Here is a 21,000-nt window from a genome sequence, read left to right on the forward strand (position 1 = left end):
GTTGTGGCTTCAGAACCGAGACTAGAGGCCCCATCTGGTAGTCCCGTATAGTGGCTGTCCCGGTACCACTCAAGAGTTCAGTCTCCGTATGTCTCCTCAGGGTCCAGCCAAGGGGCCATCACCACAGGGTTGGGGTCGTTCTCTGTGCGTGGCGCCTGCTGAGCACTGGTCTCTTCCTCAGACTCCCCGGCCCTCGACTGTGCCAGGCAGTTTCTTCGCTGGGGCATTGCTGGCCTCCTGGCCCTGCAGAGAGAGATGCTCCCTGAGTGCCTTTGCTTTTCCATGAAAGACAAGCAATCCCACTCTGAGGATTTCCCCCACACACTTGGTGATAGCCAGGCAGTAAGCAGGGGCTGTGGGTGACTCCTGAGGCCCAAAGGGTGCCTCTCTAGACTCAGAGGCATTGGGGTGGGTGCCCTGTGCTTGCTGTCTGCTCACTGCCCACAGCTGGCCTGGGATCAGGGTAGGGGCAGAGCCTGTGCAGCCCGCATCCCTCATGTGGCTCAGGCCCCCACCAGGTGCCGAGGAAGACAATTATGCTGCTTCCCGGCCTCCTCAAGATTTCAGAGCACAGAGGCCTGGCCTGTAGTTCACTCGTATCTCTTAACAAGGCGCCACAGGAGAATGTGAGTTCTTGTCGGTGTGGATCTAGAGGGACTTTCTAGGCCCCAGATGGCAAGACCTGTCTTTACTTGAGGTTTCTGCCCCAGGGGAGTGGCCGTGGAGTGAGGCCTGGGCTCCCTCTGCGGCCCGGTTCTAAGCCTTGCCCCTTGTCTCTTTACTGTAGCCCTGCTGGGTGTGGTGGGCAAAGGGAAAGGACAGGAGTACGAGCTGGGGGAGGGGGTGAGGACAGAGCAGCTTCTGAGGGGCTTTGCTGGAGCAGTGGTCTGGGGGGGCCTCCCCACGGGCTTCCAACAGCATGTAACTAGCCACCCCTTCTGCTGGGTGGAGGGGACACCAGGAGGAAATGACGGAGACGAGGGCTGAGCTTGGGTGTGTGGTGGGTGTGTATGCGGCTTCTCCTTCTTGGGCCGCTTCTGAGCTGACGAGATCCTCCTTCCTCTCTAGGTCTCCAGACGAGGCCTTGCCTGGAGGTCTTGGCTGTGGCAGTGGGACTGGCCACTACACGCTGGAGCGGGCAGCCCATGCTGCCTCTGATGTCACCGAAGCTTCCTGTGAGAAGGCAGAGAAGGAGGCCAAGCTGGCCGCCCAGAGGTCAGGCGAGCAGGGAGAGACCATGAAACCATTTGACCTGAACTACGGACGTGAGTGTCAGCTCACATCTTCAGGGGAAGAAGGATCCAGGCAAAATGGGGGGCAAAGGGGGTAATGGCCACAGCCATGGGTTGCTGAGTTTGTTTGCCCTTTCGCTGAATATCTTAGGTTCTGGGCACGTATTGGGTTAAGAGCAAAACAGGAAGGATTCCTGCCCTCTTGTTGCTCACAGCCCTGCTGCACTCCCATAACAGCCCTGCAGTGTCTCAGTTTTAAAGATGGGAAGCTGAGCCCCAGAGAAGTTGAGTGGTTTGTCCAGGGTCACACTGCTGGTTAGGAGTGGAGCTAGGACTTAGGTGTGTGTCTCTCTGAGGCCTGTTTTCTTAACTGTGACCTGTTTGGTTGGAGATAACAGTGCATTGCAGAGTTGTGAGAAGGGTGTAGAAATCCTCTCTGAGTTTCCTAGACCCTGGTGATGGTGAATATGCTGAGGCCCAAGCCAGCTAAGTGCGTGGCCTTTTGACCTGACTCAGTGCTTAGATAGGTGTGTGTAGGGTTAGGTTATCCTTAGCTTGCAGTAAATGGAACCATTGCCCTTCCTTGTGAGTCTTGGTTCAGACACCAACATTGAAAATTGTGGATCCAGCCCTGGGGAGGAGAGTGAGGTGGGCTCTGGTGGGCGAAGGCTTCACTGAGGTCCTGACCAAGAAGCAGTGCTGCCTGCTGGAGGAGGAGAGGAGAAAGAAGGAGCAAGCAGTGCAGGTATGGGGCGTGCTGTGAGGGGACGTGGGTCTGGGACACAGGGACACTGGTAGCCTGCGGTGTCAGAGTGTTCTGAATTTGGCCCGGGCTGGGAGAGGAAGAATGACATGCTTGTAAGCAGGCACTGCCTCCCAGGGCCCACTGTCCCTGTGCTCCATGGGGTAGATGGTGTGATTTCCCTGCTCTCAGAGGGTAACTGATCCTTGGTGACACCAGCTGAAACAGGCTGAGCAGGACCCAGACCTCTGTTAGCCCCTGAAGTCCAGCCTACTCCTACTGTGGTCTCAGATCTCAGCCCACTGGGCACTTGCAGGGGTGGTTTGGTCGGCACTGCAGTTCCCACATGGTTGAGGTCTTAACCTCAATTCACGGTTGGTGAATTCTCTGGAGCAGTTTCCGGGTGTGGTTTTGGAGCCCACGGTCGTCTGCCTGGGGGGAACTCATTTTTCATGTCTGCTATTGAGGCTGGACCCTATCTCCCTCTTCTCCGTAGGTTCCTGTCAAAGGTCGAAGTCTTTCCTCTCGAATTCCTCCTCGGTTTGCGAAGAAGCAGAACAACCTGTGCCTGGAGCCGGGTGACGGGCCGGTGCCCGGTAGCAGCCTGGGCACCGAGATCTGGGAGAGCAGCAGCCAGGGTAAGAGCTTGTGTTCGGACCCTGAGGCTCGGGCCGCCTCCCAGGCCTGGGGCCGTGAGCATAGGCACAGCATTGCCTGTTTCCCGGCTTCCTCTGCCAAGTCTGGGGTTAATGCCGTCTGAGCACCACGTGCCGCTTCAGCCTCTAAACAGATGTACGTTTCCCTGCCTGAAGTGTGGTGGTGAGCAGAGCATTCTGCATCCAGTGACGGGAAAGAGTGGTCCCCACCCCTCCTGGCTGAGGTCGCTCAGGAGTTGGTTTGACTGTTGCCCATGTCAGTTATCCTTCCTTCTTACCTTGAGGGCAAGCAGCAGATGACTATTTGGGAGAACAGGAGTCCACTGCTTTCCTGTCTGTGCTGTGCGCCCTTTCCTTGCCAAAAGGTTTCTGTCAACTCCTTCCCAAATGCTGTCTTAGACTTGAAACCAGACTAGGGTGGCCCTTAATTTGTAGAAAATCTCTATTTCCCTGAAGCTAAAAGAATTTCTTATCCAGTGGTATTTTCCTGGTAATCTTTCATTTTAAAATACAAAACCATTTTAATTGAGCAGATTCTTCTTGAGTTCCTGCTTTGGGCGAGGCCCTGCGGGAACTTGGTGAAATCATCCATTGCTAGGTCTTTTATTCAAAGCAGCTGAGACTTCCAGAGTGAGTGACAACCCCGGAGCCACATGACAGACACCCTGGTTCTGAGCCTGGTTCTCTTAGTTTTACCACATGGCCTGTCTTCATGTTTCTGATTAAAACCTTGATTCTAAGCATTTCAACGTAATATTGGGAAATAGTCAACTCTGATTGAAAGTACAGTAGTCTTTCAGTATATTTTGGGTGCAGTCAGTTTGGTTTTGTGAGAGTGGTGGGTGTCACAGTGTAAATGTCCAAAAACACATACTTTCTAGCTTGGTCAAGCAGGGTGGACCAACTCAGGAGTCTCTCCTGGCTATCAAGGCTTTCCCTCCTGTATTGTGCAGTATCTCGTGGTTGCTCAGACCAGGGGTGTGTGGATGGCTTTAGAAGGGCCCTGGATCTTGGAAAAGAGCTTGGGAGGTTTTGTGCACACAGACAGGGTCTGTGACTTTTGTTGGATTTTCAAGAATGGTTGAGCTAACAATAGTTAAGTAATTAGAGAGGTGCCAATTTGCAGAAATAAATAGTTGGCTTATGTGAAAAATGCTTTATCACAGCAGAGGTAGTGATACGGAGTTCTAATCCCTATGAGTGAGAAGTTGCTGGTGTGTTTACCTGGAGCTCATCGTCCATGAAATCTCGAGAAGCTCATTTATGGAGATGTTTCTGGGAACTTTGGGAAGTTCGAGTGAAAGTGTCAGACTGAGGAGGCAGGTGGTTTGAAGACTTGAGTTTGTGTGAGCTGCCTGTGGTCGTATTTCTGGCTTGGTTGCTCCTCTTTGATGTCCTGACTCTGTCTTTCTCCTAGCAGCCCTCCCCCTTCAGGCCTCTGCTAGTGACTCCTGGACCAAAGCTGCCACTGCCTTCACCAGCACTGAGCCTGGCTCTGCTGAGGTGAGTGGCCCCCAGGCACCAAGTGTGTGCTCATAGTCCAGGGCCGTCCCAGCAGCCTGCCCAGGCTCTCCCTGGCCAGGCGGTGAGCCTGGCTCATCGCTGGTCTCCAGTCTTGTTTTCAGGTGTGTGGGAGGGAGAAAGAGGGGTTGGCCAGGGAGTGCCCACCCTGGGTCCTTGGCATCTGGCCGTGCTCACAGTGCAGGGGCCCACATGTACCAGGGATCACGGGCTCGGGCCAGGAGACATGTCATGCCTCAGGTCTCACTCTGCTGGACTCAGGTGCTGACTGGCGGTGTGTCCTGCACAGCAGGGCTTTAAGAGCAGCCAGGGAGACAGCGGTGTTGACCTGAGCGCCGAGTCCCGAGAGTCCTCAGCGACCTCCTCGCAGCGCAGCTCCCCATATGGCACCCTGAAGCCCGAAGAGGCAAGCGGGCCTGGCCTGGAGCCCAAGGCTGACGGCCACAAGGAGCAGACTCAAAAGCAGTCAGAGCCAAAGGTAACCTGGAGCCTGGCTCTCAGGGGCCAGGCTAGGCAGAAGGGCTGGTGTCTCTTTTCTTCTGTTCTGGCTCCCAGTTCCTTGGAAGCTAGAGGTCAGGGTCACTCCAGGCTGTGTGTCTCAACCTCTTTGCTTTTCCATCAAGGATTCAGAACAAGGCTCGGGACAGAGCAAGGAGCACAGACCAGGACCCATCGGCAATGAGCGCTCTCTGAAAAACAGAAAGGGCTCTGAGGGGGCCGAACGGCTGCAGGGGGCTGTGGTTCCCCCTGTTAACGGGGTGGAGATTCACGTCGACTCTGTGCTGCCGGTGCCACCCATTGAATTTGGAGTCAATCCGAAGGTGAGGCTTGAAGTGTTTCTTCTACCCACCTCCTCAACCCCCGTTTTTGGTGCTTGGAGAGGAAGGAGGAGCGGGGTGGTAGGTGCTGGCAGCACTCCAAGGGATGTTGTGGGGTGGCATCGTGGGTGAAGAGCTGCTGTGGGCTGGTTCCATCTCCCTGCCAATGCCAGGCAGGTTCTCAGACCAAGCAGGAAGCCAGGCAGAGAAGTGGGTGGCTGCCTTGCTTGGGGGCTGTCGGGGAACAGCTGGCTGTTTTGTTCACGTGGTGAATACTGCTTACTTATTTATGTGGCTGTGCTAGGTCTTAGTTGCGTCACATGGAGTCTTTGATCTTTGTTGCGGCATATGGCATCTAATTCCCTGACCAAGGATTGAATTTGGGCCCCCTGCATTGGGATCCCAGAGTCTTAGCCTCTGGACCACCAGGGAAGTCCCATACTGGGGTTTTTGAGTTGCTGAGGCTATGGGTCCATTTCACGTGTGTCTCTGCCAGAAGGTGAACCAGGGTGATTTCTGTGGCTTTGTTCCCCTTTTCCCCCCAGGACTCTGATTTCAGCTTGCAGCCTGGCTCTGCCTCTGGCCCCGTGGGGAACCCAGTTGTCAAACTTCAGGACGCGTTGGCCAGTAACGTAAGTCTGTGCTTGTGCCGCCTGGCTTTGTGGTCCCCGTACCAGCAGGCCACGGGAGGAGAGCCTCGCCAGCGTGCTCTGGGGTTGGGCCAGGCAGTTTGTGTCTTGGTGGCATTTCTAGTTACACACCCGTGGCAAGTTGTTCCCCACCCTGGTTTTGTGAACTTAAAATGGAGTGGTGTAACTCCCAAGGTCTGCTGTATTTGGCACTTTGTGATTCAGAACTTTCCCAGTTCCACGGTCACACACGTTTGAGAATGCTGTGCTAAATAAACAAGTTTCTTTACTCTGCAGTTTCTCAGAAATCCTGTGACCTGCAGGTGGGCGCCAGGCATGGCAGGAAGGGGGTCTAGCGCTGTATTTCTGAGCATATTTCCAGGGCCTCTTTTTCACAGTCTGGGGGAAGGGGCTGAGACAGGAACTGGGACCTCCATGCCATGCAGTGGGGCCTGCGTGCTGGCCGCCAGCTGTGCTTCTGTTGCCAAAACGTGGCGGCCCTGCTGGAAGGCTGGGTCCGGGCAGGAGGGGTGTGGCTCCCCCGCCTGCAGGTGTCCCACCGTGTCCTTCCATCCAGGCCGGGCTGGCCCCCAGCATCCCCATCCTACGGCGGGACCACCACATCCAGAGGGCCATCGGTCTCTCCCACATGTCCTTCCCCACCGCTGACTTCACTCTGAAGGTAACTTGGGGCCTGGCTTGTGAGTGGGCAAGAGCAAGCAGACCCCACCCCAGCACACACACCCCACCCCCACCCTGGGGCCTAGCTTTATGCCGCCTGCTGCCTTCTGGGCGGTAACTTCCATCTCCCCCCACCCCCTTGCTTCCAAAGATGGAGTCTGCACGCAAGGCTTGGGAAAACTCACCCAGCTTGCCAGAGCAGAGCTCGCCAGGAGGCGCCGGCTCAGGCCTGCAGCCCCCATCCTCCGGGGGGGCCTCCAGCGGGGTCAACTATAGCTCCTTTGGTGGCGTCTCCATGCCCCCCGTGCCCGTGGCCTCAGTCGCACCTTCTGCATCCCTTCCAGGTACCTCTCCCCTGGTCCAGCTCAGAGATCCTTATCCATTCCCTTGAGGGAAATACAGGGTGCAGAGCCCTGAGCACCCCCTGCCTTGACCTAAGGATCATGTTCCTGGCTGGGGGGCCACGGGTTCCTGTGTGCTCTGGTCTCTGGCACTTGCTGCTCTCCTCTTCCAGCCCTGGGAGGAGACAGGACTCTGTGACCTCAGCAGGGCTCTCTCACCTCCTGGAGAGAGGCCCCAGCAGAGACTCTGTCTCATGAGCAGCTGTCTGAGCTCTGTGAAATAGAACAGGGTCGTGATGGCTGGGTATGGGGTCACCACACCGATGAGATGAGCTCACACCCGGGAAGGGTTTTGTATCAACTGAGCCTCAGTAAGCAGGAGCCAGTTTTACCCCAATTGTCACTGTCCTTGTCACGGTATCAGTGCCCGAAGGAGCCTGTGGGGATTCAGGGGGCCCAGCTGCCAGCGTCTCAGTGATGCAATTCCAATAGATCCTTCTGACCCTCCACTGTGGACTCAATAGCAGGGAGATGAAGAAGACTGTGACTGAGGGACCATGGCAGCCTCCTTCATGACTGAGCCCTTCCTGGGGGTGCGGGGCGGTGGGTGAGAGGGGCGGCCGGCTGCAGCGGCCCTCCCCCCGAGGCTGCACAGGAGCCAGGGCCAGCTCTGCCACGTTCCCTCCCCCACTGCTTCGCGGGACCTGGGACAGCGAGACTTGATCCTGTTCCCCTGCCTCGAATTGTGTTTCCAGGCAGCCACCTGCCACCTCTCTACCTGGATGGCCATGTGTTTGCGAGTCAGCCCTGGCTGGTTCCTCAGACCATACCTCAGCAGCAGAGGTACCAACAGGTGATGCCAGCGAGACAGGTGACCCAGGGATAGAGGGGAGGGTGCAGCACAGGGCGTGATTGGCTGCTTCATGTACCCGTTCATGGCCTGTCTCATGTTTGAACCCCTCACGTTACTGCCCCACACCTGGCGCGTCACGGCAGCCAGTCAGCGTTTCCCGAGTGAACGCGTGAGAGCCGAGGAGGAGGGATGGAGCTGAGTGCTCTGGACCGCTTAGCTTTCCTTTCTTGACGCTCTCCCTCCTGCACCCTAGCCAGGGGATTCACTGAAACGGAATTCTCTTTGGTGATCAGGTATCCTTCTGATGAAGACAAGAAAGGCCTAGACTCCCAGGCATGGATGCGTTAGAAAGCGGTAGTTGTATAAGTGAGCAGGTGTCTGTGTTCTTGCACAGTGGGTACACTGCTGTGCTGCCAGGGGCTGCGTGTGGGAGTCTCCTCCTGAAGCTGGTGCTGGGCCTTCCACGGGGGGTCCTGTACCTGCAGAAACCAGGGAGAAGCGCCGCCCCAGGGGCAGAGGACACGGCCCGTCCTGGTCTTTTCAGAGCGTATTCTTAAACATTATGTCGTTTGGTTCTGCAAGGTCTCATAACTGGGTCGTAGCACACGTATTCCTGTGTCCGTGGCGTTTCCCATCCGCTGTTCAGTTTCTAAACCCACCTCTGTTGGATGTGGAGCTCGGGCTTGTTCGTCCTGCTGTGCAGGGTCAGTGTAGGGACGGTTGTGCTGGTCTGGGGCTGCTGCTAGTTCTCTGCTCTCTCCTGAGAAGGAAGGAAGTGCAGGCAGGCTGTGTTGAGTTCGCTTTGAGGGCGGTGTTGGCTGCCCCGGGGAGAAGGACCGGGTGGGGGTGAGGGGGTGCCGTTGGCGGGCTGGGAGAAGCAGCTTGCAGGGCAGTGTGGTGACCGCCCACCTCCTGTCTGCAGGCTGCCGCTGCCCAGCAGATCCCAATTTCCCTTCTCACATCTCTGCAAGCTCAAGCCCAGCTGGGACTGAGGGGTGGGCTGCATGTCTCCCAGTCTCAGGAGATCTTCAGCTCCTTACAGCTCTTCAGGTGAGATGCCTGGGTTTGGGGGCCTTGGCGGCTGGTCCCTTGGCCACTGGTTGCTGTGCGTGTGTCTGCGGGGTCTGGGGGTAGGGGTTGAGCTGGCCCGTGCTCTCAGTGTGTCTGTCCTGTGCTTTTGGCCTCACAGGTTTTCCTGTGTCTCATACAGCCTGTATGTTTGCTTAATATTGTGATGTTCAAGCTGGGGTCCCTAGACTAGCAGCAGCAGCAGCGTCTAGGAGCTTGTTGTAAATGCAGGTTCTCAGGTCTCATCCCAGGCCTCTGAGTCAGAAACCCTGGGGCTGAGCCAAGAGCCCGTGTGGGAGCGAGCGCTCTGGGGTCTGAGGTGAGTGCAGCCAGTGCAGCCGCCTGCCTGACCCGACCGTCCATCTGGCTTTTGCAGGTCTCAGGTGTACATGCACCCCAGCCTGTCACCGCCCAGCACCATGATCCTCTCCGGAGGCACAGCCTTGAAGGCCCCCTACTCAGCGTTCCCAGGCATGCAGCCCCTGGAGATGGTGAAGCCCCAGTCCGGCTCGCCCTACCAGCCCATGAGTGGAAGCCAGGCCCTGGTCTATGAGGGCCCACTCAGCCAGGCGGCCGGGCTCGGCGCCTCCCAGATGTTGGACTCCCAGCTCCCGCAGGTCAGGAATTCAGTCATGCCTGCCTCCAAGCCCCAGATCTCTTTTCTTCGTGACCCTTTTCCCTTGTATCTGCCTCTTGACGCGCTCTGGCTTCCATGTGGCTTGTGGCCGCTGTGATTGGTGCCTGGGCTCAGGCCCCGGCCAGCTCCTCCACCAGCCGTGAACAGCCCCGAGACCTGGCTTCTGCAGCCTCTCCCCCTACCCAGGCTCAGGGGTGCTGAGTGTCCTCTCTTGTGTTAACTCATGCTTCTAGACCCTCTAACCCTGGTCCCACCACCAACCCCCATGTGCTGCAAGCACCACGTGACAGGATCTCTGGTTCCACGTCCTCCTGGCCCCTGGGCACATTAAACTGTTCTGAGGGTCACTCCCTTTCTTTGGACCCTGGATCAGTCTTGAGCTCCACTCCCGTGTGGTTCTCAGCAGGGTGGACGTCTCTGTGGATGACCCTCCCGCAGCCTCCTCACCCCCAGTGCTCCGCTCACCAATCCAGGGTCTGGACTGGTCCCTGCCCACAGCTGCACCTCTCCCATCATCTTGGGCTTAAGGGTCCTACCCAGTCACCACCTTGAACTTTTCACCCCCTTCCTCTAGTGACCAACTACCTCCAAACACCTTTTAACGCTCCCTTCTACTTGCCTACTCCTTGTGAGGTGGGGTACACCACGCTTGTAGGATCTTAGTTCTCTGACCAGGGATTGAACCTGTGTAGTCTGCAGTGGAAGCGTGGGGTCTCAACCACTGGACCACCAGGGAACTACCCCCTCCTTGTCGTTTGCACTCCGCTTCCCACCCCCACCTCTGTGCTCACCCATGTTAAACCCTGGCCTGCCTCTGCTCATCTGCCTGTGGATGGATTCAGGCTAAATACAGACCCTCCAGATGGCCCTCCACAGACACAGGGCCCTCCCCGCCCGACGCACAGCCCCCTGGATGCACAGTTCCCAATGGCTGGATTCAGACTGAATACAGATCCCTCCAGATAGCCCCCTGCACTCACACAGGGCCCTCCCTGCCCGACGCACAGCCTCCTGCACACACAGTTCCCAATGGTCTTGGTACCTCGCCTCTTTATTGCCTTCTCCCCACCTTGACGGTGCCTCCTGTGTCCACAAAGAAATGTGAGTCATAACCAGGAAGAGACCATCTACAAGCTCCCAGCACCACGACTCTGAAGGACGGAAGGGGCCCTGGGGCGAGGGCAGCAGCTGTTTTTATTTATCCGGGTGCTGCGGCAGCACGCGTCAGCGCCTGCCATCCTCAGCCATGAGGGTCTTCCACCCTGCGTCCGCATCCCCAAGCAACCCTGTCCTTTTTCTTCTAAAAAAGGAAACCCTTTAAGGGCATTAGCCCAGTCCGTATTACTGAACCTGACCTTCATCCTCCTCCTCCTGATCGGTCAGTAGCATCTGACGCAGGGGTCATGCTCACTGGGCCACGAAGACTCTGCCCCTGGTTCTCCTCCCTCCCTGAGGCCCTCTTTCTCAGTCTCCTTTGCTCTTTCCTCCTCGCCTCCCTGGGCAGTAAGTCACTGTGCCTCCTGGGCTCTGTCTAGACCTGTGTTTCTGAGCCTCATCCCAGCCCAGCTCTCCCTGGTTCTGTCTTCAGTCCAGACCTGTCTCTTGGACTTGAACTCAGGCCCAGTGGGCTGCCCGCCATCTCTGCTCACAACTCACAGTATCTCAAACTTAAGGGAAGCAAACTTCATGCCCAGCAGGGTCATCTTTGGGTTCCTGTTCCCCCCAAGCCCCTATTGATGCTTAAGCCCAAAAGTATTCAGAGTCTGGGCCTTTCTCGTCCTGTCTACCCCGCTCCCACCCTCACCCCCGTCAAGGCTCTGCACGGCTAACGTGTGACTGCCACTCGTCTCAGTGATGCGATTGCAACAGATCCTTCTGACTCTCCACTGTGGACTCAATAGCAGGGAGATGAAGAGGACCGTGACTGAGAGACGACACGTGGTGGCCCCCGGCCCCCCCTCCTGAGGGTCTCCTGACCCACCTCCTTGCTCTCTCACACCTCGTTCCAGCCTTGAGGAGTATTCCCTTGGGCCTGGTGGTTCCTGCCTCGTCCTGTCATAACAGGCTTCAGGAGGATCCAAAGACACTAGGGACCCTAAGCCCCAGACCCCAGTTGTTTTCTGTCACCTTTGGAGGGAAAGCATAAAGGACTCCTGCCTTTTTGTGCCACAAAAGGGGGTGCAAAGATACCCTTGCTCTCCAGCTCCCCTCTTTGGGGGACTCACTGGGTCACTACTTAGGAGGAGGTCTCTGGGCCTCGCTGACCGTTCTGTCTTTCCTCTCAACCCCCAGCCTGTGGTTCTTTCTCCTGCTTTCCTGAGAGTATAAAATTAGGGTGATTTCTGCTGCGGTCTGTCGAGAATCTGTCCTTCTGGGGAAGAGCCTTGCTTCCTCCTCTGGAATGAGAGCCTGAAGCGCGACACAGGCTTGCTCTCGGACATGCTTGCTGTCCTCCTAACTGTGCCCTTTGCCTAGCAGCTGACGATGCCCCTGCCTGGCTCCCAGCTGCCTCTGCCCCGGTACGGCTCCGGGCAGCAGCCCCTGCTCCTGCCACAGTCCATCCAGCTGCCCCAGGCGCAGAGCCTCTCGGTTGGGGCCCCCCGCAGGATCCTCGCCCCTGGGTCCCAGCCTTCGGTCCTCAACACCAGCAGAGAGGTGAGGCTCACTCCCATCTTGCTGTGATCCTGGGATGCGGGGTGGGGGAGTCTTGGCTTTGGGGGACCCTTCTGGTAAGTCAGGAGCCATAGCTGTCATGCAGCGTGGAGGCTCTCGGCCTGACCAGACGGCTGGCTTCCTGCTCTCTGCCAAGTCCTCTTGGTCCCAAGGCAGGAGCTTCTTGCTCACATGTCACCAACAGCATGGACAGGCCTGGGTGCGTGGATCAGGATGGCCTTAGGGGGCTGCTGCTGAGGTCCAGGGCCAAAGTCCTCGCCAGCTCCAGGGTTCCACAGAAGGTGGCCTCAGGGTGGTGCGCAGTCCATCCTCCCCATCTCGTGGCACCACCACCCCACCCCGCAGCCCCAGCTCTGCGCAGGGTGGTGGTGTGGGGGCAGCTGTCCCCAGGGCCCTCCTGTGACTCTGTCGCTTCCCTTCCCGGTGTTTGTAGTCCTCTCAGATGGAGATGAAGGGCTTCCACTTTGCCGACAGTAAACAGAATGTTCCTTCAGGAGGCTCTGTGCCATCGCCGCAGACCTACAGGTAAAGCGCCACCCTGGGGCTGGGTGCCCACAGCCGAGCCCTTAAGGTGCAGTCACGGGCCCCGGGAGAGCAGGGCGAAGGCAGGGCGCTGAGGCGGGGTCACCTTTGTCAGCCCCCTGTCACCAGGAAGCTGCAGTGTGGGGATGCAGGAGACTTGGGGATGGTTCTGCTTTAATCATTATCATAAACTGTTCTGATGCCGGAGAACTTTGTGGAGAGATAGGGAAAGGAAAGGCTGATGTTACAGTAACATCAGGGCCAACCCTGGCTACTGGCAGCCTTCTCACCGGATTCTTCATAAAAGACTCACTGGCATGGGGGGTGCACACTCTGGAGCGGGGATTCCTCTCCCGGGGCCACATGTCCCCCATGGGCTTCTGACCCACCAGGGCTTGCTGCTCTGGGCTCGTGGGCATGAGTGGACCTCCTCTGGATCCGCCTCCACCTCTAGTAAGTGTCCCAGGTCGCTTGTTGGATTCAGAGGGGGCTTGGTGTATGTAAGTCATGGGCTGAGTTGTGGCTGACCCTTGAACAATACAGGGGGCAGGGGTGCTCACCTCCCACGTGGTTGAGAAGTCAAGTATAACTTCACAGCCCTTCATATCCATGGTTCCATATTTGAGGATTCAGCCAACTGTGGGTTGTGTAGTACATGTATATTGAAAAAAATTTGTGTGTAAGTGGACCCCATACAGTTGTTCAAGGGTCAGCTGTTCTTAGTATGTTAGAAAGTTAGGGAGCGTCCAGTTCTGACAGCGTTTGCACTGACTGTGAAGGCCCCACACTCTGGGGTCTGGCCCGAGGGTTGGCACAGTCGACTCTTGTTAACCGTGGAAGGTTCCTGGAATTCCCTCCTGTTTACCTGTGAGGAACACAGGTGTGCGTGACCTGTAGTGCCTGTGCGAGGTGACCACGTAGCTGGCTGAGCTCACCTCCCACATAGCCAGCTGTGTGCCCCCTCGACCCGGGCGCATGGAGGCCGAGTCGCCGTCCTTCACGTCAGTCCTTCTCCAGCTGCAGTTCCTGAGAAAGGGGTTTTTGTCAGTCGCTCCTGTTTCATTATCTTTCCTGTTCTTGTTTTCACTCTCTTGGCTTGATTTTTTTCCTGTTTGTTGTTTTCAAGTGTAATTTTCATGTAGGCCAAAACTACAGACCTGTAAAAAGTATATATGGGCAGCAGCAGCAGCAAACAATGAGTTTGCTTGGGAAGAAAAAAGGAAGCTTCAGGCACAGATTCCCCTGCTGCCACAGGCAGGTTTTACCCCTGTCTGATTGAAGAGCCTTCCTTGGAGGCTAACCTGGAAAAGGCACGCTCACGTAACAAGAGTCGCCTGTGTCCATTCACTGTCGGCATGGCAGCTGCAGCTTTGTTTTTGGGAGAATACTTAGAAAAGACAAGCGTAGCTGGTAGCTTTTGTTGGTGTCTTAGTGAGGCTGGGAGAATGGGAGTGGTTTACAGTGCAGTGTTGCCCAAATTTTCTGGAGACAGGGCTTTGGATGCATGCCCTGTCAAAGAAAGGTTCCTTGACCAGATACTTGGGTGGGGGTGACGTGTGAGCCCAGGAGGGCTTGCTAGGGAGTTAGGGTGCACCTCAGCAGACGGCCTGCATTCCCCTGGCCCTCAGGGGTCTTGTTGAGCTCTTCTCATGACCTTTGACCACATCCTTTTCCACATGTTATTTAGTCACTAAGTGGTGTCCGACTCTGTGGCCCCATGGCCTATAGCCCACCAGGTTCCTCTGTCCATGGGATTTCCTAGGCAAGGATACTGGAGTGGGTTGCTATTTCCTTCTCCAAGGAATCATCCCTACGTAGGGATTGAGGCCACATCCCCTGTGTTGGCAGTTGGATTCTTTACCACTGAGCCACCAGGGAGGCCTTTTTTTCCGCACAGCACCTGATTAATTAACATCCTTGGAGCTAGTTGTCTGTTAGTGGAATACATGTAGAAAGGTGATTTACATTTTTATTACTTTTGGTATTCTTTGCTACCCAGTACCCTCTACTTCCCAAATGAAGACTGGAAGGATACTTGGCATAACTCATGTATCAGGCTTTTGGGGGATGGGGGTGGGGCACGCTGTGTAGCTTGCAGGATCTTAGTTTCCCAGCCATGGGTTGAACTTAGGCCCCAGCAGTGTGAGCACCGAGTCCTAACCTCTGGATCACCAGGGAGTTCTCTTCTTTTTAAAGTCTGAACTCCTATTGGAGTTTAAGCTCATTTTTATTTTTTATTTATTTCATCAATTATATATACACATATGTATCTGCCATGGCACTCAGCTTGTGGGATCTTAATTCCATGACCAAGGATTGAACCCAGATCCACGGCAGTGAAAAGCAGAGTCCTAACCACTGGACCACCAGAGAATCCCTTCATGTGTCAGGTCTTATAGCCCTTTTGTCTGGAGCATCAAGTTGGTCCAGACCCTCCAAACCTGAGAGACGGTTGGTGACCGTCTGTCCTTTGGTCGGTGTCTGCCCATGGTGGGGACCTGGCCACCGCCCCTCAGGTGCGTCCCTGTGAACTGGGTTGGAGGTGCCAGGGCCCCGTGGCGACACCCTCGCCCCCTGTGCCCCGGCTGTCTGGGTCTGTGTCCTCCGATGGAGGCTTGACTCCATTTCCATGGTGACGCGTGTGTTCTCACCCCCTCCTTTGGTTTTTTCAGGCCTAGCTCTGCTAGCCCCAGTGGGAAGCCCTCTGGATCAGCAGTTAACATGGGCTCTGTGCAGGGACACTACGTTCAACAGGTAGAAGATGGCTTTCCAGACCCTCCAGCCCCGGATGCTTAGGCCCGTCTCCAAGTGCCAAAAGAGGAGGGACTGTCCAGCCTGTTTGCGTGCTCCTCTTAGAAAGAGACATGCCCTAGCGCTTAGAGAGTGGCGCCAGGAGCCCGCGTCCCTCCCGGAGAAGGTGCTTCTCCTTTTGCCGGGCGTCTGGATCCTTCCTTGTCCTGCTGAGAAGGGAGGATGCGGATTCCTCGGAGGAGGTGACACCGGAAGGGGGACTCTCCCTCCGTAACAATTGGGCTGTGAAGGCGCTGGGACCCGGTTAGGCCCAGGGGTCAGCTCTAGAAGCCGGGGGTATGCAGGCGCATGTGTGCCTGTCGCGTGTGCCTGTGCGTGCTGGCCTAGTAAGTGCTGTGTCTCGTCCTTGTTTTGGCCGGGTGGGGTCCAGATGGATTGACATTGTCCCGTTTATAACAAGAGGGCTGGCTCAGCATCTTTGCCTTCGGCACGATCTCTTCACTCCTCTAAAATGTGACCGAGCTCCAGAGCTCAGACAAGTCAGGTGTGGGATGTTAGCAAGACAGCCTTCCTGGCTGGTGGAGGTAGAGGCTCCGTTGTTCAGTTCACTTCTCCTAACTCAGTTCCCCAAGGGTCACTCTGAGTTGCTAGGCCTGAGCTTCTAAAGCTTCCTTGAGAACTCACACCACTGTGTGAGGGGCAGAACCAGGCTGCTCACTTGGTGACACCCCTCACTGTGCAGAGCTGCAGCATAAGGGGGCCCTGGCTGTGACCCTGGAGGTCACAGTAGGGGCTTGGAGAAAGGCTCCCACAAAATGGGAGTCGGGTGGGTTGAGGATCTGGGAGGCCGAGTTGGATGAGAGGCCCCATGCCCTTGCAGCACAGACGGGGGTGCGTTGATTTGAGAAGGCCCCTGGGGCGGCCTTGGGTGGGCCGCTCCTGCAGAGGCCCCTGGGCGGCACAGATGCTTCCCTGGGACCCGGGCCTCCTGCCTCTCCCAATCATTGCACTCAGCGCCCTGGGAGGGAGCAGAGCCTTCTCAAGCCAGGGTCCTGCCCAGGAGAGGCATTTCTGAGTCTGGTCCTTGACTGAGAGATGGGCTTCTTAGGGTAGCTTTCCTCTGACGCAGGAGCAGGAAGCAGGTGGTGGGACCATGGGTCCTGGCAGGTATGTTTGCACAAGGCTGACTTCCTCTGTCTCCGTCCATCTGTCCAAAGGCAAAACAGCGAGTGGATGAAAAGCCCGGCCTGGGAGCCGTGAAGCTGCAGGAGCCACCCTCAGCTGCTTCCCCGCTGAAGCGAACCGGAGCGATCAAGCCCCGGGCGGTCAAGGTGGAGGAGAGCAAGGCCTGAGGGGCTGGGCCCGGCCTGCCCAGGAGGACTCTGCCCTTGGCCTTGCTGCTGCCCATCACTGGGGAGTCTCGCCGAGGGATCCCCCATCCACTCACCTGGCCCGGACTTCAAGATCTCCCTTCTCTCCTCCATTCCTGAAAGCTCCGTTGTCCAACCGGCTTGCACCCGTGGATCTCTGGCATTGACCTGCTTGCTTTAATACGAAACAAACAAGCAAACGACTCCATTCCCATGTCCTTTCCACCATGACCGCGGAGTGACCGAGCGTGGAGTGACTGAGTGTCATGCCGTGCAGACTAACCCTGCCCTCCCCCGCTTCCTCCCCTCCCTGCCTCCCGTCCCCGGGGCACCGTGGTCTGGCAGCAGGGCCGTTTTAGTTTGAGGCTTTTTGTTTTAAAAAGCAGCTACAGGTTTTTACAAAAGAGAAAGGAAAAGAAAACAAAAACACAAGCTTTGTATAGCTGGACTTTTATGTGTCCTTTGCCACCCTCTCCCTGACCTCCTCCTGTCGCAGTAGTTTCCTGTCACCTCCCCTGCTCAATGTGGTAGGTCACTGCGGTACCGGTAGGGGTGATGCTTGGGAGCACGCCTCTCCTGCTCTCTCTCTGCTGGTTACTTGCAGAAAGAAGTGGTTTCAGACACTGCTCCTGAGCTTGGGAAGCGGTGACTTGCGGGGGCGGGGAGTGGGCAGGTGGACTGGCATTTCAATGGCTTCCACCTCTGGGCTGATGACCACAGGGAGCTTATGGTCAGTCCATTGACGTTCATGATGTTTTTAGCCTAAGAATGACACAGAACTTCTGTCTCAGACTCTCCCTAAAGCTGGTGGGGACACTGCTGGGAATGTGAGGTGAATCATGGAAATAAAAGGCAGTGGTGTGTTCCCATTTTGACCCGGGCGGTGCGAGCTGACAGCATCACCACCACCCCCCACCCCCCATCAGTGCCGGCTGCACCCATAGGGCCTGATGTTTTCTCATGCTCCCTCTTCTCCGAGCTGCCTTGTCTTTCTGGGTCCTCCTGTCCGTCCACCTCTCCCGCAGCTCGGCACTGGAAACCCTGCTGTCCTCTGTGGCGACAGGCGCCTGGACCATTGTCACTAGAGATGACGGGTGTGGTCGGGTCTGTCGCCTTGGCCCGAGCTCTGGGAGGAGGCAGGAGGGCTTGCTTCTCTCCCTTTCTCCCCTCCCAGCTACAGGCCCAGGCTGTGGGGCCAGAGAGGCCTGAGCAGGGCAGTGGGGTCTCCGGTCTTTCCAGAGGCCAGAGCAGGGCCCAAGGGGAGGTGGGCAACTGCAGGGCTGTCAATGCTGCCAAAACAGCCTGCCTAGCCTTTTAACGTGTACAGAGCTATTGCTGTCCAAATGTGGGGGCATTTATGCTAAGTCTGTTTGCTTTTAAAATAAGTGCTACAAGGAAATCATCCTAAACTCCAAGGAAAGGCGAGGGGAAATGTGAAGTTTTGCCTATGCTCTTGAGAGAACTAAGCTGCCATCAACCTGCTGTTGCTGGCAGGTCTGGGGGAGACTTGGCTCGAAGGACGGGAGGCAGGGAGATGGCACGGCCCACAGAGTCCACCTGCCTTGTCGCCCAGGTGGTGACGGCTGCTCGGGCTGGGACTTTAGGCTCTGGCTAGTGTGGAACACGGAAAGAAGGGCCTTAGGAACCGCTGTAGTCACTCGTTGCTCTTCACTGCTTTAAGGAAGCGTGGGAACAACAGCCTCTGGCAAAAGGTGCAGGGTTTCAACGTTTCATCAGTGGTGTCCAGCACTCCCCTCCTTGCCTCCACCCTCAGACCTTACTTCTCACTGGCGTGTGTTTTTGTTTTTTCTTCTCTCTCATCCCCTAAACCTTTACGCTGAAGCCCTTTCTTTACGCTGAAGCCCTTTCTTGCAGGGCTGCCACTGGACAGAGCTCCCTGTGTGCCTACCTGCCCTTGTCTCCCTCTCCCTGTGAGCGCCTGGCTGCTGTCCCCACCGACAGGGCTCCCTTCCCCTCCAGTGGCCCCTTCAGGGGCCTCACACTCTCAAACAGAAACGTGGCCAGACCCCTCGTACCTGATTCCAGTGCATATTGTCAAAAGGAAAAAAGGCTTTCTCATTTTGAAATTCAGCAGGACAGGCCTGGATGCTGTTACAAACTCTTTTAAGATGTGTCCCTTCAGGTGAACCTGCCCTCAGAGTGACAGTACTTCCTGTTTGAGAAAACAAAAAATGAAAGGGTCACCTGTTCTCCCTTTTCTATACCTACCCCTGTATTCCCCCCTACCCCCAATAAAAACAGAAAACACTAGAATTTATTTATATGTATTGATGTCGTAGGTCTAGGTGGAAAAAGAAGTAAATGTTTCACTGCTCTATTTATATATAATGTCTGAATTATTCTGTGCAGGAAAGGCCAGGAAAATTGCATGTGAAGTTCAGTGCGTTTACCACCTTCGTGTGCCCAAACTGCAGTCTCTTTCCGGATAAGACAGATTTTACAATGAACTGGAGGCAGAGGGTGGGCCCTGGGCCCACCCAGCACCCCATCCCTTCCTTGGTCTGATGAAATGCAGTAATTACTGCAGAGATGTCTGGGGGGCGATCTCTCTCCTTTCATGTGGTTTTGGAGCCAATCTCCAGGTAATAGGACTTGGGGTCATATTTTGCCTTCATATCCCCATCCTCAGAGTACAAATCCACACAGAGGCCTCTGCCAGAAAGCCTTGGGTCGACCAGCGGGAGGGAACACGTAAAGACTAGCACTCAACAATTTTCTGCTCCTGGGCAGGGGCAGGGGTCAGAGCCCTCTCACTTTGCCTTCAGCTACTCAGCTTACCCTTCTTTGCCATGCTGGCTGCTCCACCCTGGCCGTTGATGATGCATCCTGTTCCTCGGCAGCCAGTGACCCTGTAGTTACTGTGTGTTGTCCAGCATCAATTCCTCTGTGGGGTAAAACCCAAGAGCGTGAGCTCATGTACCCGTGAGGCCTCGTCCACCCCCTGAAGGCTTCTTTGCCAGCTGTATTTAGTCTAGTTTTCGTTTCCTGTTTTGAATTAATGTTACTTTTTTCAAACTTGGAATTCCTACACTTTGGGCTCCAGGTTCCTTCAGGGGGAAAACTAAAGAATGACTGTTACCCAGAAAAATCGGTCGGTCCGGTTCCAAAGCCATGGTCATTGCAGCAACTTCTGGGGACACTGGGGTATCTTGTTACATACTGACATCAGTTCTCTCCAGCTCTGCCCTCACCCTCCTGTCTTGTAGATCTGCCTTCTGGATGGTTGATGAGGTTTGTCAAGGGCTGTGGAGGCTCAGAGTGTGCACTCACAGGCATGGTCTCACTCAGAACTGGCACGCCGAGGCAGTGTGGGGTCAGCAGCTGAAGCCCCCTCCCTCCTGTGTGGTTCTCCTCCGCTGAGTAGCTGCATGTTACCTCTCAAATCTGTATTTGTCCCATTTTTCTTCTTGCAGAGCTAGCCTGGGTTAGAAGGTCTGTTGGAAATGGCCTTCGAGCACCAAGGACACTAGGGTACTTGAACTTGGTACTATTCTGTGATGACTGGGAAATGCAGACTTCAGAAAACTGACTCTTCCAGTTTGAAAAGTGAACCAGACCTAAGACATCACCAGGACAGGAGCAGCTCAATGTTGGGGTCGGACACTGCCGTCCAGCCATGCCCTCCACCGGGACCACCAGTGCATATCTGGCCAGTGATCTTCCAGGCGTATCCAACCTGCAGTTCACCATTTCTCCACCCCAGTTAGGTGACCTCCAGGAGGGAGCAGTGTCCCCGAGGCCCTGCCTTCAGCATGTTACAAAGCCTCAGAGCGGAACTTTCTGTTGAGGCTCTCTGTGGACGACCTCTTCCGTTGTGAAAATGGGGTCCTGCACACCAAGCTTTCGACCTCATGCCTTGCATAGTAAAAAGCGTTGGGGTTTTTTGTTGAGAGGGTTGTGGTTTTTGTTTTTATTTTTTTTTAATCTTATTTTGGCCTTTCCTCTCTTTGTCTTTTCATGTAGACCAGATATTTGAAAGGGCAGACGATGGCTAAAAGGTGTAACGTGCAGCTTGTTTCTATGTTGTTTGGGGGAGCTTTTACCTTAGATGGGAAAATGGAACCCTGGATTCACCAGGCCATGGTGGCACCCTCCTCCTTCACCCTTCCCTCCGGTTCAGTACCTGTTGTTTCTCCTTTCAAATATGTGATTGTACTAGCTCTTTCCATATGAAAGAATTCTCCTTATTTAAATAAAAAAGTTTAAAAAAAAGACCCACTGAAACCAAACATGCTTTGTCAGGTTGTGTGTTCCTCGACCATGTCATTTGACTAGAAATGGAAGAGTTCATTAAGAGACTGGGCAACGTGAGGGTGAGGAGGGGCTGAAGCCTGGGGTTATTAAGGTGGGTCTTCCCAGTGGGCAGACGTTAGCACTGCCTGCTCCCAGCCCTTCCTCACCCCACTCCCCTTGTGAAATGGCTGGGTCACAGAAGGTAAGTGCTTGACTTGTGTTTTGTTGCCACTTCTAATGCCTTTTGTTTTG

The 21,000-nt window shown here is 55.7% G+C and overlaps 1 protein-coding gene and 2 non-coding genes across 3 annotated transcripts in view; all 3 read left to right on the forward strand.

Moving 5' to 3' along the window:
* Positions 1 to 20,744, forward strand: part of PRRC2B (proline rich coiled-coil 2B) — an 84,187-nt gene extending 63,443 nt beyond the window's left edge. The window contains 17 exon segments of the mRNA XM_070454821.1: positions 1,069 to 1,265; positions 1,834 to 1,888; positions 1,890 to 1,977; positions 2,471 to 2,612; positions 4,051 to 4,133; positions 4,441 to 4,629; positions 4,775 to 4,972; positions 5,515 to 5,601; positions 6,176 to 6,280; positions 6,431 to 6,623; positions 7,376 to 7,473; positions 8,396 to 8,523; positions 8,918 to 9,158; positions 11,657 to 11,833; positions 12,285 to 12,376; positions 15,046 to 15,127; positions 16,342 to 20,744. Coding sequence (XP_070310922.1) covers positions 1,069 to 1,265; positions 1,834 to 1,888; positions 1,890 to 1,977; positions 2,471 to 2,612; positions 4,051 to 4,133; positions 4,441 to 4,629; positions 4,775 to 4,972; positions 5,515 to 5,601; positions 6,176 to 6,280; positions 6,431 to 6,623; positions 7,376 to 7,473; positions 8,396 to 8,523; positions 8,918 to 9,158; positions 11,657 to 11,833; positions 12,285 to 12,376; positions 15,046 to 15,127; positions 16,342 to 16,476 — 2,290 coding nt within the window. The 3' untranslated portion in view covers positions 16,477 to 20,744.
* Positions 7,090 to 7,175, forward strand: LOC139031688 (small nucleolar RNA SNORD62). Its single transcript, XR_011484182.1, has one exon. It is a non-coding gene; the product is annotated as a small nucleolar RNA SNORD62 (small nucleolar RNA).
* Positions 11,025 to 11,110, forward strand: LOC139031691 (small nucleolar RNA SNORD62). Its single transcript, XR_011484183.1, has one exon. It is a non-coding gene; the product is annotated as a small nucleolar RNA SNORD62 (small nucleolar RNA).
* Positions 20,745 to 21,000: the final 256 nt, after the last annotated feature.

Source organism: Odocoileus virginianus, chromosome 2 (genome assembly GCF_023699985.2).
Source record: "Odocoileus virginianus isolate 20LAN1187 ecotype Illinois chromosome 2, Ovbor_1.2, whole genome shotgun sequence".
NCBI lineage: Eukaryota > Metazoa > Chordata > Mammalia > Artiodactyla > Cervidae > Odocoileus > Odocoileus virginianus.